Here is a 21000-nt window from a genome sequence, read left to right as displayed (position 1 = left end):
ACACACACACACACACACACACACACACACACACACACACACACACAATGACAATGTTCTGGCTGCTGTTGCACACAGTTCAAATCTCCCTCAGATCAGTCAGCATTTCAGACCTCAAACACAGCATTTAAAGGGACAGTGTGTAGGATTTGGTGATATCTAGGGGTGTGGTTGCAGATTGCAATCAACTGAATACCCCTCCACTCTCCCCTCCCTTTCCAAGATTGTAGTAACGTGAGCCGCTGAGTGAACACCGTTTGCCTCGCTCGGAGGTGATCCACACCATAATAAAACTACTTAAAGAGCAATGTAAGTCAGATGGCAACAGGTAGCACCTCGGTTTTGATTCTGCGGCTCATGTTACCTCAGTTTCAAGCACATCACAGAACTATGTGGCTTTTAACGTAAAAACATAAAAGGCTCTCTCTAGAGCCAGTGTTTGGTTCGTCCGTTCTGGGCTACTGTAGCAACATGGCGGACTCCGTAAAGAGGATCTGCTCCCTATGTAGATATGAAGGGCTCATTCTGAGCTAACAAAAAACGATAGAACCTTAGTTCAGGTTTCTGCCGATAGATCCACCGGACTGCTACACACTGGCCCTTTAAGAAAGCACACCTGCTCGTACACGCACCACTGTAAATCCTGCCCAAAGGCCCGGTCACGGCAACATTTTAAACGGCAATAATCTAAAACGGCAACATTTTGACAAGGTAAATGGTTTACAAGGGAATATTTTTTACATCAAGTTTGGTGAATTTTAAAAGAGTGAATTTGTACTGTCGACCATTAACAAGCTGACCTTTGAGGGAAAAGAGAAGTCCAAAATAGAGGATTATTATTAGTTGTGTTGCACCGTCCGTTTTTAATTAACCTCCACTGTCAGAGTGTTCCTCAAAAGAGGAATGGTTTGTAGACACTTATGAGAGAGGAATTAACAGTACATATACATTTAAAAAAACAATAGAACATTAAGTTTGCTAACAGGACAATAAGTTCTGGGGAGTAAAAGGCCCAGTGCTGAGAAAATAGAAGTACTAAATAGCGCTAGCATGTTGGCGGTTAGCTTTACAGTGATCTTGCCGTGCCCAGGCCTTAATCCCACTCGACTTCTCCCTCCTCTGCTGCCACCTGATTCAGTCACCTAAACTCACATACACTCTCCCTTCTCTATGAAGTCTTTATGATTTTATGAGTGTTTTACCGTGTACACACTTTTTGAGAACATTAAAAGAAAGAGCGTGGTGGAGAGGATGGTACGCCTACCTGCAGATCTATGGAATATATCTAGAGAACACACGACTACATGTGTACAAATGGCTATGCATGGTCCCTGCCATGCGTTACCTCCGTACTGTAGCTCAGAGGAACTCCAGCTTCTCCTCTTTGTCAGGAAATATAGGAAAATTGAATTTCACTAAAACATGCGTTCCCCTTGAAAATGAAAAAGGTTTCAACGGATACGGTACGACCCTGCTGAGAGACAAGCATGTGGGCTGTTTGTGGGCATTTGCATGCGTGTGTGTATGTGTGGAAATGGCATCCCTGTCACAATGCGGTGCTTGTTAAATGTAACATGGAGGAATGCGAATGTTCTATAAGTTTGCGTGTATGTTTCGGAAGGGCCACAGTACATGTGAACTTCAGAGGGGGATGAAGAAAAATATTGAGTTTGTGTAAAACTGAGGGATCAGCTCTTCAAAAGATTTTCCCCTTCTTCTTGTTCTTCTCCATCGTCCTGTGTGACAAACGAGAGAAGTGAGAATGTTACAATTGTGTACAATAAAATGGAAAATGTATTATCAGGCTTCACAGGCACCGTGGGAAAAAAAACTGGAGCCATCTTTAACGGTCCCAAAATCACCCAAAAAATAAAAAGCAGTCTTTTCTCATTTTACATGCAGATTTATACAATTTTTTGCGATCATATTAGCGAGTGGTTTCACCTAAGGACTTCTTACAAGATCGAAAACGGAACATGTATGCCCCTTGGAATAATTAGATGTAGCCCATCGCTGCACCCAGCGTCTTTTTCCTGAGCACTCGTTCTGTTGTTGTGCTGACGCTCCGAGCGCTTCAAGTTGAAAATTGGTGAACTTTTCAGAAAAAAGCGCTGGTGACGTCACTGTAGTAAACGGAGAAGAAGCTTGTTTTGACCTTGTCTGTCTACATACACTATCATAAGAAAGTCCAAAACGCCCGTCAGCTGGACGGACACATCGTCTCCGACGCATCGTCCTCCTCAGATTGAGCGGTGACTAGCTGGTTCATACAAAATATCAGGTATGGCATCCTCAAATTGGTGCTTATGATGAAAAACAATGCCATATAGTAGACCAGATGGATAATACAAAGCAAAGGGGCGATGCTAGTCTATCATACAACCGTGGTTAGAGCGGCGATATGTTGTTGGGACATCGTTGTCATAGAAACATAAAAAAAGCGCCAGAAAAATACGCTGTGTGGACAGGGGTCCTTAGTTTTGTGGAAGAACACGAGATATGTATTAAAATGATACAAAACATGTAATCAACATGTTTGAAGAGTTAGATAGATTGGTTAGATTACAACGTAATCTATGAACAATTATAGATTCATTCGTGGTCCGTTTGTAAAAAAAATAAATCTGTGTGAACATGAACTGGATCTGAACTAAAAGGCGAACTGTCAATCTTCAATGGAACTACTTTCTACTAAACATATATGCATATGACACTAGCTTACAGTCAGGACTCAACTGTTATGTTCAACATTTTGAAAAGCACACAGGAAATTGCATTTACCTCCATCATACATCACAGTAACTTTTTTACCTTTTTTTGGTCAATAAATATCTGAGACAGTATTACTTCACATCCACAGTGAGTGTGTGTGTGTGTGTGTTAGCCTGGATATATTAACAGTTATACTACTTGACCAGGGGTGGGCAATTATTTTTCCCAAGGGGCTACATGAGAAACAGGGACTGTTGTGGAGGGACGGACCAATAGACTGAACTCAATCCTGCTCCATAATATTCCACCTCTTTATAAAAAGCAGTACATTGTATGGCTTTGGATAAGCTGTGAGTAGTAAGAGTAAATACTATGATCAGTGGTGGAATATAACTAGTATATTTGCTTAAGTACTGTACGTATGTACAAATTCAAGGTACTTTACTTGAGTGTTTCCATTTTATTCAACTTTGTACTTCCACTCCACTACATCTCAGAGGGAAATATTGTACTTTTTACTCCACTACATTTAAAATGAGCTCCACCCTAGACATCTGCCGCAGGAAAAATGACCCCAAAAATATACATATGTAATATCCATATATAATCGTAAAACACCGACAGGGATCATGTTTCTGCAAAATTAGTACTTTTATTACGATAGTTTGTAGTCCAATGTCCTTTTCTGTTTTTTTCAGTTCAGTGAGAGAACTCTAGTCTGTGTTGGGCTGGAACAAGTGCACTGAAGTCAGGTTGAATGTCTGAGCTGGATCGTCAGTGAGAGAGGATCTGGATTTGTTAAAATTCATCACCAGAATGTTTGTTCACATATGAAGGTAGATCCAAAGAGAACCAACATCTTCTGAGCTTGTTGCTTTAGCAGCTCAGCTGGCAAAGCCTCAGATGTCCGTGCCGCTTTGCATCAGTCAAGTTTTTCTATTTCTCTGCGTGTTTAGTCTCGTAATGGAGATACAAATTGTTATCATTAAACATTACGATCTGTTCTCCACAAACTAAGCAGATGGCTTTACCTTCGACTACAGTAAATAAATACTAAGAAGTCCATGTTTTGTTAAAAACTCAACACTCTGTATCAATCTCTCTTTTTTTAAGGGGTTAACAACTAACTCACATCTCCCGTAAGCTCAGTTCACCAACACATTGTAGTGACGCTGCTGCTCGCACACATTTACGAACGTGCATGATGTACACTTATTTACGTTTTATTCCTAATTTCCCATTGACGTCCCGGTCGGTGACAGCCAAAGGGCCGTACAATTCTGCCATATGAGGTGAAGATAGCACATTATGTGATTCCATGTCGCACACAGGTAACAAAACGTTTCGAAAATGAAACAGAGTTAATGTCTTATTTTAGAAAAATCATGTCAACAATATTGTCAAAGGACATTTTGCCACATGTGTCAATCAGAAGACATGCTGCAGACTTGACAAATGAACCATTTTGCCAGTAAAACAGCTAATTAGTCAGCTGTTCACAGGTAGGAGTGTTACTGACTTGGAGGCGTCCAGTTTCTGCTGCTCCAGGATTCTCTGCTGAGCCTCCCAGTTGGACTTCTCGTCCTCATACACTCGTCTCTTCTCCTCCAGCTCTTTGTACTGCGCCTCCAAGTTCCTCTTCATCTGCTCGTGGCGTCGCTCCAGCTGAGGGTCAAAATGTCAAACGGGCTCAGGTTGTATCTTTTCACCATTATTCGTTCATCTACTCATGCAACTGGTTTTTGATCTTGTTAGCTTGTCGCAGGAAAAACACACGATAGCTCTTTTATCCGTGTCTCATATTTTTTACAATAACACTTTTTCCTTCCTGATACTGATTTCAATCTGACAGCAGTGTGCTATAAACAAAAAAGTTAAATAGGTCATAATTATTTCTCTAATATATATTCCATACTCCTGTGAAAACATCTCCTTCAAACAACTGGATTTATTCAAGATTCTCACCAAAAACTACATTTTACAAGATTACATCTGAACACATCATGATAATGTTACAAAATGTATCTTTGCCCAGTACTCCTTTTTACTAAATAAAGCTTGAACGCATCATAATGTAACTCCATGCAGCTCCGTTATTTAGCCGAGCAGGACTGTGCAGCCCGCCGGCTGCTAACAGCTTGCGCTAACGAGCTCTCCTCCTGCTGATTTCAACACTGATTTGTTGTTCACAACGTAGCGTTATCAGGGAAAAAATAGAGTGCACAAGATGAGGACAGATGTGTACCATTAGTTGGTACACATGCAGTAGCGATCGGGCATGATGTACGGATCAGTATCAAGAGACACGTGATTAAAGTTCCTTTGTAGCATAAATGAGCTGATAAATAGAATCCCGTGCTCCCCGACACCTGATTCAGCAGTTTAGGCTGTATCACAGGCATTTCTGATATTGGGATCAGTATGAGAAAAATTCTGATCTTATGATTTTATATATCCAGATTCATGTAAATAAAAGTGTGAAATCATGTTTTTGTTTTCTGAAATCTGACAAAATAGAATTCAACTCTCGGTCGACTTACAGTACTAGCGTATTGTGATGCTTTCAGCCACATTGTCTTCATCTGCGGATGGATATTGTTCAGTTGTCTTGGTTATTTGCCATAACAGAACAAACTACTATTACTGCTAATGTTAAGATGGTTATTTTGTTAAATCGTTTTTTCAAGGTAAAGATTCTCATTTCACACATTTCTATTGGTGACCTAATTAACCATTGCTCCAAGCTTAACTGGATTTTGTCTTTACCTACAGTTTAATACTGGTTCATTCATTTAGAATGGCAAACAAACACCTGCATCGTAGATGTCTAGTTATATTGCGAGGTAACTAAAAATGACTACAGCCATTCAGAATAAAAAAAGAGTCAGTGGCCAAGGTATAAAGAATTTATAGAGTACATTAGTAAAACTAGAAATTCCTTATGATTATAAGATTTTTATATAAATGCAATTTCCTCGGCCGATTCCAATTTCCTCTTTTTTAAAAAGTCTCATCTGCCGAAAAATGATAATTGACAGCATATACAATCAGTTTTTGTATTTTTCTTTGTATGTTCATAACAAAACAAGTTAGAGGTTCTCTCACTCAAACGGATCTCAAAGGCGTCTCAAATTCTTTAAAGATTTTTCTCCGCAGCTTATTTTGGACTTACAGATGTTACAAATTGTGAGCTCTTCGTCACTCACGCGGAAGAACTTCCACAACAACGACACACGTGTGTGTGCGCGTGTGTGTGTGGCTGTGACGTTACCTTCTATGCCGCTGTGTGCACGACGTAAAACAGACATGTTTGTAAATGTGACCGGCAAAAAAAGAGATCAGACAATAAGTTCATCTCTACCTTTGAATGGAACATAAATCAAATGAAGTCTTGTGAAAAACCACAGCTGAGTCGACTTTTAGAGGTTAATTAATGGCATTCATGTTGGACCAACACCATGAATGGTGGCCATGAAAAAACATAAATGCAATTTATTTCCAACACTTTTCATCTTTCTCTCGCTCAAACACACGGAGATCCTCAAACCCACCTCGGCCTCCGAGTCCTTCAGTTTCTGCTTCTTCTCTTTGACCTTCATCTCAAAGACCTGTTCCATTTCTGCCTCCATCTTCTTCATTTTCATCACGTGCTCCCTGCGCTCCTCCTCCATCTGGGCCAGGGGACTCCTGTGGACCACAGCAAAGGCGGAGGTTAGTTGGAATTTGTTATATTCACTTGTTATAGAACTTAACTAAAGGAAAGCAGTTTGTTCCACATCTAAAGTAACGTGTTCCCTTTCATTAGAATGAGAGGAGCAGTAGTTTAGTGACTGAGGCGTACTTGGTGAGCTGTCCCTTGGTCTTGGAGTTGTCTACTCCGTTACAGGTGACGGCGGCAAGTTTCTTACTGCGGTAATTCTCATAGTGGACATTGTTGGTGACGTCCTTCAGATCCTGCATATGAGTCCTGTGGAAGGGGAAGAACAAGAAGAAAAACTAATCAGGTGCCTGAAGGAGGAAGGAAGAGGAGCAGAATAGGAGAGAGAACCCCAGAAGGAAGGTACAGCTCATGTATAGATTGCTGCAGGAATGAGTCCTAAAACAAGGAAATGAGTCAGCATTTTGCACTTTCCATTTCCTTGTCTCAAAGTCAGTGTTTTTTTTAACGTGTTTTTGGTTAGATGCCTGAAAAAAGGTCTGTGTTTAACACAAGCTGAAGAGATTTTACAGTTTTGTTTTTATAATATAAAATACGTCAGCAAACACCCCTCCGGTGAATTTAGAAGCTTTTACGTCTTAAAAAGGTGTCTAAATGAGACGACTAAACGGCCTCACTAGAACTCTAGTCCTCCTTTAGCTTAGTGGTGGTGACGTGCAGTCATGTGACCGTGGTGTAGTTTGGTTGTAACCTAATGTTAGCTTTTCACTTTTCACAATTTTATTTACACTTCAAAAATCATAAAAGTGGTGTTCACTTGTGAAGATTATCTTTCTGAACAAAACTTCAGTATCATAAACATTTGTTTGCCACAGAGCGTATTTTCTGCAATAATCCAGAATACAATGAAAGAATCCCATTGCCTTTTGCATCATCTCTGCAGCACTCTATAAGAGAACAAGCTAGTGCTGCAAATAATTAGCACATACATTAATAAACTTTGACTATTGCTACATTAGCATCTGAGACAACAGTGAACTAATGTGGGCATGAGAAGAACTAGGTCAGCCTCTAGTGGACTCTCTGGGTAAGACATCAAGTTGCATTCATGAGATTAAGTTTGGAGAAGAAATGCACGGCTGTTTTACCTGATTAGCATGTTGCGCAGCACCGTGAAGTCACAGTGTTCCCCGTTCTCCACTGAAACACACAGGGAGAGACACACAGAGATCAGAATAACAATACGAAATATGAAAAATCAACATCTGGTCTCAAGGGAAACTGATATAGCCTGTTTCACAGATGCTAAATAACTGCAAAGAACTCTGGGTAAATGGGGTGTATCTCTGGCTATGTGTTCACATTGAGAGAAACTTCCCAGCAGAAACATTTTTTGGTGATTAACATCAACACATCTGTGTTATTGACAAGATAATGCATATACAGCATAGTGGTAATATAGAGAAATAGATTATTATTGTTATTAATCTCGGTGGAGACCTCGTGGTACAAACACACATCAGAGGATGTGAAGTTCATTCCATTCATTCATAGGTTATAAAGGTAAGGGAATATTGAGATAAGCGACAGTATAAGGAGGCATTGTACCACATGGGTTGTAGTAGCACATTAACAGAGCACAAAGGGCAGAGGGACATCAGGCCATGATCACATAGGACGGTTTTTCTATATCAGCATATGCCTTACATTCTGTTTTTCATCGGCTTTTTGCCCTAAAACAAAACTTTAAAAGGCCACAGTGCACCAGCTAAGTATCATTCTGTGGTGGCTGTTGGAGTGAATACATCTGCAGAGGCCCATGCTCTACTACTATACATGAAGCATGTTTGAACTGTGCACTAACGCAGCTCAAAGCACAATTAAAAGTGCTTTGGCCACTTGTGATTACAGCTTGTAGCTCTTAAGCCCAACACTAGCCGTGTTCCATTCAATGCAAACTTTTGAAATGTTGCCAAAAATAAACAGGCGCGTTTCCATTAACTGTTTCGGAGCTAATAAACTACTCTAGGCTGAATAGTTTCATCCAAAGTTGGCAGTATGGGCTACGCTACGCCACGCCACGCCTCCACCAGCAAACAGAGTAGAAGAAGAAGTAGAGGTTGCGAACCGCAAACAAAACAAGTTGCCTTGGTCGATCTATAGGTACTTCTCAAGTCTCTTAATTGTTGTTTCCTCACTCCTCGATCCTCGCTTGAACCGGAAGTTGTTTCTGCGACGCCATATTGACGGCCGTCCCAAAGCTCTAATGTAGCTCGGAGGAGCGAGGATCGAGGAGGGACCTCGGAACCACGAGAACAGACTTCCAGGAAGTCTTTTAACAGCCGACACGCCCCCTTATTGTTCATTAGCTATGTGATTGGACGCTGTATACATCCGCCAACCAGTCATGTTACAGTTACTGTCTATGTCTGTCCAAAATGTCCTCACTTCATCATTTTATCCTATCAGACACTTATTTGAAATTCTCATAATTTGTATTTGGATGCTTGAGTTATAGCCAAAAATTTCCTCTGGTGAGGTCACAGTGATCTTTGAATGCCACAGTTATGATCAGTCCATCCTTGAGTCCAAGTGGACGTTTGTGCCAAATTTGAAGAAATTCACTTCAGGCGTTATTGTGATATCAAGTTCATAAGAATGAACCGGAAGGACAAGCCAGAAACATAAAGCCTCCTATCTGATCACAGCCTTTCACTGTTAGATGCCACAAAGTTAGAACGAACAAGAGTTCTTGGTCAGACAACAGAAAAGTTGTCCGGTACGTTTAGGTGATTGTGAGTTTTCATCTTAAAAACAAAGACATGGGTACACGGTCAGATGGCATTCTGGAAAGGGACCACTAATAAACTGCTGCTGAGGATGTACATGGTGGATCTCCCGCCTCCTCTTCGTCAAATACGCTGCTCCTTATTGGTTAGCCTCCACCCCGCTGGCAGTCAATCGTCATCAGGGGAGCGAATAAGGAGCACACCTTACCATTGATGAAACTTAAGCAGTCCCGCCCCTTTTCCTCCCAAGCCAGCCATTGACCTTCAGTCTCTTCTAGAGGAGGGAGCTCTGACGGAGGGGGAGGGGTACGGGTTTTCAGTTACTTTTTGCGCCCAGCTGGGGGGGGGGGGGATAAATCTGGGTCTGGAGCAGCTGGGTCAGACCTGGCCCAGTTTGAGCCCAGAACCGGTCCGTGTTTGGCCCGGATCAACACCATAACCTGCATGTGTCCAAGCTGACTGACTAAAGAGGCTTCGTGACTGAAGGGGCTTTTAGAGGGAGTGTGGTGGTTGGAGAGGTGTTATATGGGGGATCTAGGCATGAACAGCTGGGGGTGCAAGTCTCAATGAGGGAATAAGTGAAGGTCAAGGGTCATAGGAAAAAAAAAAAGTTGTAACTAATCTCATACAGATCTTAATTGTTGATGAATGGCAGAAAACACCTGATGCATTCTCCAAGTCAAAACATTTCAGCTTTTTATTTGTCAATCATGAACTTTATTGGAAAATGATCGGAGTCCATCAGGTGTTTTGAGCCTGGGTGCTTTACCTACTAGCAGTGTGTATTTAGGCCATGATGATGAACTGCATTGGTTAAATAAATGAATCAAGAGCACACAACTGTTTCAACCACATGTTTCTATGTTAAAAGTCATACAATTCCAAAAATGCTAACGAGTCATGATTCCAAACCACGTGTTACCTTGATGAGATAAATGAGCTGCTACATGCCCTTTAGGAAAACCCTAACTCAGCATTAACTGCTCATGAATCTGTAATGAATCTATAAGAGATGCGTTAAGATGGCGGATCCCGGTCTTTGGTCCAGTGATACAGTAAGGCCTGTACACCGTTTTCACCCCTGCACCAACACAACGAATTCGACTCTGGCACAACACAGCGCGTTGAAGCGCGTGGTGAAGCGGGACTGAAATGAGACCACAGGAGCAAAGAAGGGAACCACAGCGTTAGAGCAATGTTTCTATTGCAGCTTCAGCACAAAAAAACAGCCTCTAGTTTTCTCCATGACTATTCACAGCATCAGACCTGGGAGGACAGGTGAGTATGTAGAGGCTTTTAAACCTGCTGAGAACACCAGATGGATTTTGAAATATGTGTCAAGTACGCCTCTTTAAATGCACCTTGCAGGATAATTCCCGTCTACTACAACCTTGGTCTTGTTCTTTGTGATTTGGGCCATTATCCTTACAAGTAATAAAAACATTATACTCCTTAAGTTAATAGCATAGATCTGGGAACACATTAAAAAGAAGTCTGATGGAGCAAGGAACACGAGCAGTCAGACCGGGTTCGCCTAACATCATTTAAAGAGAAAATAAAGACAAATGGTAAAATTGTTAACCAAACTGTATGACCCTCTGTACTTGCTGTAGTTTTCCTATACAATGAGGGTTTATTAGCAACGTTTTGTATATATAGATACAGCCTGTTGTGAATTGGGTCGTGATGGTTTGTCATTTATTTAAAGTTTGCAAAACACTGGTTTAGATAATCTGGTTGATAGTCTGACTGCTTGTGTTTCTCGCCCTGCCGGACTTTGTTGTAGTGATGCCACTCTGTTCAAACATCTCGGTAATCACTGTGGTGAGTAACTGATAGATAATAGACAAAGCTATCAACACAAGACCATAGTTGTAATAGACTGGAATTATCCTTTGAAACATAGTGAGTTTATGGGTTGACTATCAAATTAAGTGCTCAAAAACAAAGACAAGAAACAGAATCATTCATGTGTCCCTCTGGTAGATTACAGGCCCCGAAGCAATATGTAGAATTCAGTAACTGACAATAGGAAGAGCAGACTGTTTAAATATTCCTTTGGCATGAGGAATACATTAAGAAATCACCTATGGAATGAGATGATGCGAGTTGGTTTATGTAGTGTGTGTTGCTCTGGTGTAGCCTGGTTCGTCTTTGGTGGTGGTGGTGGGGGGACAATGTCTTACAGTTGAGTTACAATATTACATTTTTTGGAGGTTGCCACTGATCAACCAATCAATCACCACATATCCATAGATATTTACCTTTTAACATTAACAACATTTTTGAGACAGATCCCATAAACAACCAAGATGTGTATTGAGAGACATTTTATCATTCCAGAATGTACAAATTTCTATTACTTATCTGCTACCATACCATTCCATTACCAATGTAACTGTTATGAACTAAAATAATGTAATAATACCAACCATACACAAATGTTGGTAAGGCTCTAAAATGAACACAAAATGGTATAAGGATGAAATAGTAGTGCATTGAACCGCCAAGCTATGAACCCGTTTAGAAACAATGATGACGTACGTAGGTGTGCGCACGCAGTTTGGCAACGGAAGTACGGCGGAGTGCGATAGCTTGTCAACTTTTGTACGAACATTAACCAGCAAAGATAGTGAATGCAACCCAAACAAAGTGACTTTCCAGATCTGTGTGTATCAGTGAGTGGGTAGAATACATTAGCTATAGCCCAGTATTTAGTGGAAATGTTTAATGTATTTGGTGGAGAAAGCTAGCGTGTGACGTTACACCAGAGAGACATTATGCGCTACAAGTCTCTAGATGATCCAACTCTGTTATCTGTGTTCATGTAGAGAACGTCAAACACCAGGACAAAGACTCAGAGGTTTGACTTTATTCACTTTTAAAACGGATGCTACAAACAGTCCAGTGCCAGTCAACACGGTTAATAGCTTGCAACCGGTGACCATGTTAACTGGCGACTCTCGGCCGAATGAGTCTTGGTTGCTCATAGTGACGACAGCTGTTGAAAACACCAACAGAACACGTAGGTGTCCTTATAAAAGACTTCAATCAATTTGAAATAAACATCGAACAAAAAGTTCGGAAATTAGTGTTTGGTAGATTATTTCTCTGTTGTAACAATGCTTCTTGGCAATAAATGTTATACTGTTGGAAAGCCTGTTTATTTACCTTTTAAACGGTGCCCCATTTGTAAGGAACATGCATTTGTGGGATGAGCAGCACAGCTGAGTATGTGGGTTGCGCCCATGAAATATTTGCCAAATCTTCTCTGCCAATGCCAAACAGCTTATTCTGCTGTTGCTATTGACCGTCAGGCCCGTTTGCGCTGGTGTCGGCAACACCTGCACTGGAACCTGAACATGTGGAGGAACGTTATGTTCAGCGATGAGTCCAGATTCTGCCTAAGGAAGTTGGATCGTAGGGTCAAAGTGTGGAGAAGACGGGGAGAACACTATGCTGATTGCTGCACCGATAGAGTAACACCTTTTGGTGGAGGCAGTGTGATGGTGTGGGGCGGCATCTCCATCACTGGAAAAATGAGGCTTGTCTTCATTGGAGGCAATCTCAATACAGAGAGATATCGAGATGAGATTCTGCAACCAGTGGCAATCCCATTTCTCCACAGTCTGGGACCGAACTCCATCCTCCAAGATGACAAGGCTCGCCCCCACAGAGCGGGGTTTATCAGAGACTACCTCCAGAATTTGGGAGTAGAGAGGATGGAATGGCCTGGCAACAGTCCTGACCTCAACCCAATTGAACACTTGTGGGATCAGCTTGGGCGTGCTGTTCGTGCTAGGGTGACCAACACAACCACGTTGGCTGACTTGCGACAAATCCTGCTTGAGGAGTGGAATGCCATCCCACAGAAGTGTGTGAGCAGGCTGGTGACCAGCATGAGGAGAGGTGCCAGGCTGTTGTGGCTGTGTATGGTTCTTCCACATGCTACTGAGGCTCCTGTTTGTGAAATGAATAAATTGTAAAATTGCCAATATGTCTTGTTTCTTCCTTGTTACTGATAGACTTCAATCATCCAATCCACCAAACAAGAGTCAATAGCAAATAAGCAAATAAGCTGTTTGGCATTGGCAGAGAAGATCTGGCAAATTTTTCATGGGCGCAACCCACATACTCAGCTGTGCTGCTCATCCCACAAATGCATGTTCCTTACAAATGGGGCACCGTTTGAAAGGTAAATAAACAGGCTTTCCAACGGTATAACATTTATTGCCAAGAAGCATTGTTACACCAGAGAAATAATCTACCAAACACTAACTTCCGAACTTTTTGTTCGATGTTTATATATGTTTATTACCTACCAACCATTTACTTCAGTTACTACGAGCGTCATCAGTTAACACGGTCACTCGTTAAACTGATACACCTGTTGTTCTGAAACGTCGCGATGCTATAGAACTCGAGTCTGCTGTTGGAATATTGATTCTGACAACCGAACATGCAACAGACCTTCTGATGACGGTAACAGTTTTTAACTCAATGTTTAAAGCTCGCTAACTCATCTGGATGGCTGGGGAAAAATGGCATTTCCGTTGCCAACGCGAAATATGCAACATTTTTGATGACGTCGGCTGTAGCATAAGAGATGTACGCTGCTGTTGTGTGAATGGACTTTTGTCTGCTTCCTTGAATTATTTGTTAAAATATTTGTTGGTGTGGTATGGTAGTGTCCCAGGCCATTGGGACAATACCATACCAGACTCACATGTGGTATCCTATTCCAGAATAAACCCCATAAAACCAGCTACACCGAGTTACCAAAATCAATATTCAAAATATCTAAATGATATACCATATTAATAATTGCCCCTATAGTCTTTTTATAAAAGGGAGGTCTCTGTAGAGGCTCATTTAGCATGGTGTAAAGTGTCAGCAAAGAGCAATGTTTTACTGAGAACACATGAATGATTTCAGTGTCTATGTTCTTTTGTATTTTCAAGATATAATACGTTCACATTTTAACAAGTCCATTTTCTTCTTTGTTTTCAAATGTTTTCCAAAATATGGTGTATTTCAGCACTTCAGAGAAGTATTCAGCCCAAGTCTGATCAGAGCATTGGTTTGACCATCAGCCTAATGATGAGACAGCACAGCAACAGAAAAGTGGAGGGAAAGGAAGGATGGAGAGTTTGGGGGACACTCTTGAGGAAGATAGAGTAGGGGAGAAAATGAGGATGAACTAAAGTGAAAGATGGTTTGGTTTACCAAAAATGCCCTCTGTCAGTCATGCAAAAGAACAGACAAAGAAAAAAAGAGAAAAGAAGGAATGAAAAAAGTGAAAGACTGATAAACGGTCAACCACATAACAAACAAAGGTAAAATACTTTACAAAGATATGTACAATATAATCATCTTTCACAGGACTTTACAACAAAGGAAAACTAACACACCAGTAGGAGCAACAGCAGTTCACTGTGACTTGTGGTGACACTGGTCAGTGCTTACTGCCATAGTGGAACAACATATCCCATAATACACTATGCCTATCCTCCTTTTGTTCCCCAGAGTCCCAATCAGGGTCAACACCAATGCTACCAAAAGGACTGTGTGCACATGAGTTTGTTTGTGTTGAGGGGTGGGTGTATAAGGTAACAATTTATCAGCATCCTGCCAGGTAATTTCTAACTTGTCAGACTAACAATTTCTTTAGGAACATGTTGCTCTCATGTTTTTCCCAATCGACACAGAAAAAGTAGTAAACCCTCTCATTAAATGTGGAAGTTCTTTCTTGACCTTGTCTACTCATATGTAATCAAATATTCTAAATGCAAAATTCAATTATTTAGCTAATCCCAATGTCCCAACTGCTAACCCTCTATTCACCCATACCGACTCAAAAACTTGGGAAACCACAAGCCACCAGGATCCTCAAAAAAAACATTGTGGTGCCGCCCACTGAGACTCAAAAGCCTGACAATTTTGAATTTGAAGAAATTCCGTCAAGGTGTTCCTGACATATCACATCCACAATAATTAGTCAGACGTGAGTTCACTTCCCTGAGTTCAAATAGACATTTGAGCCAAATTTGAAGAAATTTTCCCAAGGCGAGATGACACAAGAGTGGGACAGACAATAAGTTCTATCATATTGCATTCATATTCATTTTGGGAGGCATAAAATGAGCCCTAACTGAGACTTATCTGGCCTGGCATTCCCTTATTAATGTGATGGTTTAAATGTGTCTATCAACCTTTGTTTTTACTTTCAAATCCAACAATATGAAATGACAAAAATCATACAAAAGTCAATATCTATTTCTAGACTAATCCGATAAAGCTCCAGCAGGTGTTTTACAATGTGCTATGTGGCACTTATTTCCTACTTAAGGAGGTTGCATTCGTTCATGGACTCATTCACTGTGGAAAACATGCCTTGTATCCCACACTCTCAGGAATACCATGCGTCATTCGTCATGATAGAGGACACTATGCCTGCTGGACATTTTCAAACATTTCAACCTTCAATCGCCCACATGCATCAGCCCGTCTCATGCATCAGCCCGTCTCTCACAAGCTGTCATTGTCTGACCGTGGTGCAATGAAAAACTGTGAATCAAATGTCTTTCTTGAAAACTGACAAAACCCACATGTGAACTTTCAAAGTGTGCCAACTTCTTTTCTGGCAGTGGACCCAAGTGAACCTACCTTCCGCCACGCCCCACGGGTACTGGCGACCCCTGACCTTCTTGCCATTCACCTCGATCACCACGTTGCTGCCGACCACTGCCAGTGGCATCTTCTCCTGGAGTGAAGAGATGAACAACTTTATTTTACTGTGAAGAACCAGCTGTTTGATAGACTCCTTCGTTCTTAGTTTGATTGGTCCCCTTCTGTGGCAACTGACCACTGACTTAGTATGGGTTGATTTCACAAATCTTTAGGTTGGGATACTTATGTCTGCTGACATGTTTATTAGTAATTAATAATTACTAATTATACATTCAAATTCCCATCTAGTCCAAGTGCAGTGGACTGAAAGTATTTAGGGTGAGAGAACTGATTTAAAGAGATTTAAATATTTTTAACACGCCAAAAAGTGGCAGAGCAAAATGTATCCAAGTGTCCTGTCATCAAAGTTGGTGCTAGATGCTTGGTAATGTAGGGACTACATACAAAGTTATAAATTAATTACTTTAGCTGGCATGCTAACCGCTAACACACTAGCAAGCCAGAAACATGCTAGCAATTATGAATTTGTTCTCAGGGTTGTTTATCACTTCATTCAATACTCATTGACATGGGGAAAAAAGTACTCGAAGCTAGCTAGCTTGTTAACTGTTAGCACAAAAAAAAGTTAGCATGATAGTTCGCTCTTCGCTCTGTTGCTAATGAAAAATTGAGGAGCAGTTTATACTCTTATAGAGCAGGGGTCTAAAAGAACTGGATGGTGCAATGTTGCGTTGACTTTTGGACTTCGTTTTGTTCTGTCAAAATTTACATAGGATGAATTCAAAATGAAAAATGCAGGTGTATTCCACTGCAGATGCTCAATTGGAATGAACTCATTACTGACTACAATGTGACGTCTTCCTGTTTTAAAGGAGAAGTGTGTAGAAAATAGTGCCATCTAGTGGCAAGTTGCAACTAACTAAATACCCCACTGCTCACCCCTCCCTTTCCAAGTGCGTATAGACCTACGGTGCCCGTCAGGTAACAAAAAATTGCTAAAGGCTCTCTCCAGAGCTGGTGTTTGGTTTGACCGTTCTGGGCTACTGTAGAAACGAGGTGGTGCAACATGGCGGACTCCGTGAAGAGGACCTCCTACCTATGTAAATATGAAGGGATCATTCTTTGCTAACGAAACCAAAAAAAAAAAATCTTAGTTTGTGGTGATTATACACTAATGAAAACAGTTAATATTATATTGTATTGCTGCCAATAGATCCAACTTAATCCTGAACACTGGTCCTTTAAATGCTGCCGTGACAGGACCTTCAATCATGTTGACTGACATGATGCAGGTAAAGAATGTTCCAACATGTAGCACTACGCTTGCTTTTACTAGAGGCAGCGGTTGCTGGGGCAGAGTTACATGGATGACAATCACTACACTGAAAAAAAATACTTTTGGCCCTGTAATTATTACCTAGATTATTTTTGTAAATTTTACAAGAAATTATCATTCCAGTGCTTTTACTTTAAAATATCACCTTTTATTTAATGTGTTACTTGGTGTTTGTTTGTAATTATGTATCCTCATTTTTATAAGTACATTTCAATCATTCACACTAAGTAATATCTACTAAACTACTGTATTGAATGCACTACCTGACACAACAAAGTAAAATGTACTTGGGTAATACGAGTAAAACCTGGCAACCTATAGCGCGTACTCAGGGGGTGACGTCAGAGGAGATTTCGCGCTCCTTTCTTCAACGAGACGACGGAACAGCAGAACCTGAACGGCAGCGTTTCACCTGAGGAGAGGAACTTCATGGACGGGAGCCATTGGGGTAGGTTATATGTTTAATTAATGCTCTACGTTGCTGTTGAGCCTTCGGTCAAGTCTGTGTTTGAGTTGTGAACACTGAAGAGTAGCGAACTGGTCAGTTTAGCGTGCTAGCTAGTTAGGCTATCATGCTAGCTAACTTGGGACAGCATTACAGACATGGCTCACGGCACAACATTTTGTGGACATGTTTTTGGTGGTTTTGGTCACGATTTTACAGGGTTCTCCCTTGAAAAGTTGTTGGCCTGGGGACACGGTGCTCGACCAGCTGCGCTCCGTCGACGAGGGGGAGGGGGAATTACTTCGGTTTTGTGAAGCCCACTTCTGCCACACAGGTGCTTTGCTGCGACACACGCACAGCCTGCTTTCTCTCGGACATCCTCAAGTGCAGCCGAGGTCGAATGAGGAAAATGTGACAAGACAGGGAATCTTAGCTAAGCAGCAACAAGCACACTGGTCATGTGCTAAAAAATATCCCATACGTGGTGGAATTAGTGACTTTAGAGCGAGTCTAATACACTTAACATTGTTTTGTCACTATCATATTCTGACATATTTTTACAGTGACTTATATTTCTGTCATTAGTTTTAAACTGGTCTCTTATGTCTCTATCCAGTGCGGTGTCCTTGATGATTAAGGCTTTGGGCATGAAACAAGGTGCCAGTACTGTGTTGAGTTAGTGTAGCATATCAACATGACCAGGCCTGCTGTGTATCTCAGTATTAACGTTATGTTGGCTTGTTTATGTGCTTTTTTTTTTTTTTGTGTGGGGATAAAACATGCTATCAATATGAAGATTTAAGCCAAATTCAGATTGAATGTTGTGTGTTCATGTTTTAACATAATTTCTTTATATATTTCACAGAATATTAAAGGACGTTCACTCTCAGCAAGTTGACATCAACAGTTGACACAAGGTAAAATCAACTTAGTACTGTTATAGTTTAATTAACTTGACATATACATTTGAAGTCATAGTTTGTGTTGCTGTCAATAGTACATTATACTGGGAGGACTACTGCATTAATTGTTTTAGCAAGGTACCTCATCTCGATCATGTTTTTTTTTTTTATTGTCTTTTGTTTCAGATCAATGAGGAGTTCAGAAGAACAACCACAGTTCATCTAGAGTGAAACTTTTTGTCGAAATTGGAGAATTGCACTACCAACTTTCTGGAGATACTTGGGACAAAGGGCGGAGTTGCAGGAATCACCCAGCCTGGTAAAGTTTAGATATCTAATATTATATAAAACTATGTTGGGCTCATATACACTGAGAATAGATACATAATGACGCATTTGAACACATTCAATATTTGTTTGTTTCCCCCACTATCGTCATTTTTTGAGAACACATCAGACTCGAAGATGTAAAAGTGAACATTAGTAAATTTGAATTTCAAAGAAGTCATTGAAGAGGACTATGCTCAACATGTCATGAAGATCCTTGTCATCCATGGAAATGCAACACAGAAAGGCTTCACTCCTGACAATCGTGTTCGTCGTCAGAGGGAAAAGAGGTTCTTGATGACTGTCAAAGTGTCAGAAGGCTTGCCTTCTGCTCATGGGCTATATCAAAGTGTTGTCAAGCAATACCCATCGTTTCAAATTAAAAGTGTTTGTTAAATGACTAAACGTTTGTGTTCTTAAATTTCTTATTGGCAGCACTGATTTAGAAATGTTTTGTCTGGCAATGCCAACCAGATTATATATGTTGGTAATTGTGTGTGTCTGTCAGCAGTGACCTCTTTCACCAGTTAACAAGTAAAGCTGCTGTAGTTTAAAAGATGTTTTGTAGAAGCCCTATGTTAAGAAAATTTTATTAAATTAACAGTAGCCCAGTTTAAAAAAAATACAACATTCATATTTGAACAGTTGTGTAGAGTAGTAGTAGATAAGAGTGTAAATATTACTTAATATTTCTCAATTGAAAAAGTAAAGAAAAGCTAGTTAAATATACATGAAACACCTAATTGAGTTTTACTGGGGTCTTGTAATTAGATGCAAAGGTAGCCTGAGTAAAGATTACTATCAAAGGCTAAGTACATTTTATGTCTAAGGAAGACATTTGCAAGTAAGTTACTTAAAAATTTTGGATAAAAAAACAATTCATACTAGTAAGTAAACTTAACTTGAGAATTCCTGAGTAAAAATTACTCGGAATTTCTGAGTGCAAATTGTTACCAAGCTTTTTTCAAGTAAATGTCTTTTTTTTTTCATTGTAGTAAAAGTGCTCAATGAGCTCCTCTACAAAGGAGATTTTGAGAGATTAAATTTGTTTTAAAATTATGAACAAAATTGTGTCCATTACCTTAATTTTTCGGATGAGCTTGTTGTCCTCGTCGTCCTCCGTGTCTGGGAATTCATAAATTTTGATTTTGTGCTCCTGTATCTCTTTCATTATCTGACGAAAGGAGAGAGACATCAGAATAAAGGCAACACGTACAGAATACAGGCCTGGATACAGATCAGAAGGGATTTGAATTTTTCCTGAAGGTTTACAATCTTTAATGTTTTTCTGGGAGTTAGAGTCACACCATTGTCATGTCTATGCATGAAGTATGGTGCATAGAGCCAGGAGGTGATTAGCCTAGCTTAGCATAAGCCTAGCTCTGTCCAAAGTTCAAAAATATGCATACAAACAACTCTAATTAACATGTTGTATCTCACTGCTACTCAAACGGAAACAATAAATCAACCCATTGTGATTGAGAAAGAGTTATCAACTGGAGATGTTTAAGCTAGGCTAATTGCCTCCTAGCTATTGCTTCGTATTTCTCATCTCTCAGAAGTAAGCACACTTCCCAAAATGTCTACTGGTGCTTTACTTGTATGCTGCTTGCAGTAACTAAATAAGATACAAATATGCAACATTGTTACGCACCTGTGTACATTAGTTGGCCTGTAGCAGCAGCACTTCTAATACTACTAATGTGACACACGCACACACACAAATACCTGTTTTTTAAAAAGCTGGCACTCCTCTGGGGTTAGAGTGTCAGCTTTTGCAATAAGAGGGATGACGTTGACTTTGTCATGGAGTCTCTTCATGAACTCGATGTCCAGCGGCTTCAGACTGAAGGACAGACAGAATAAAAACTTAACAAGCGACTGACGTCAACAGGTCCATTCACCTGGCAAGTGTGGTATGCTCAGCAGCTGTTTTCCACTGATAATTTCATCTTTGCTCATGAATGTGAACGTATTTGGCAGCTGGTGACCTGTCCCATTTTTGTACTTCTGGAGTCCTTGTCTTTAAACCAACGTTTCCACTTGAATAGGTTTTTGGTTAGATGCCTGAAATATCTTCAATCTAGGCCGATACTGACTCAAATAGCATATACTGTATATGTATATGTATATACTGTATA

The 21000-nt window shown here is 40.5% G+C and overlaps 1 protein-coding gene across 1 annotated transcript; it reads right to left on the bottom strand.

Moving 5' to 3' along the window:
* Nucleotides 1-6: 6 nt before the first annotated feature.
* LOC116401095 (septin-7-like) lies at nucleotides 7-20740 on the bottom strand (the record flags this gene model as incomplete). Its single annotated transcript, XM_031879325.1, has 9 exons — nucleotides 7-1736; nucleotides 4232-4377; nucleotides 6264-6399; nucleotides 6554-6679; nucleotides 7519-7570; nucleotides 14386-14397; nucleotides 15826-15922; nucleotides 19941-20033; nucleotides 20588-20740. Coding segments are annotated over 9 exons (855 nt in total), but the record flags the coding sequence as incomplete, so codon positions are not given.
* Between the last annotated feature and the right edge of the window lie 260 nt (nucleotides 20741-21000).

Source organism: Anarrhichthys ocellatus, unplaced genomic scaffold (genome assembly GCF_004355925.1).
Source record: "Anarrhichthys ocellatus isolate YVR2014 unplaced genomic scaffold, GSC_Weel_1.0 scaffold247, whole genome shotgun sequence".
Taxonomy (NCBI): Eukaryota; Metazoa; Chordata; class Actinopteri; order Perciformes; family Anarhichadidae; genus Anarrhichthys; species Anarrhichthys ocellatus.
The sequence above is the reverse complement of the archived record's forward strand: the minus strand, read 5'-3'. Positions and strand labels throughout refer to the sequence as shown.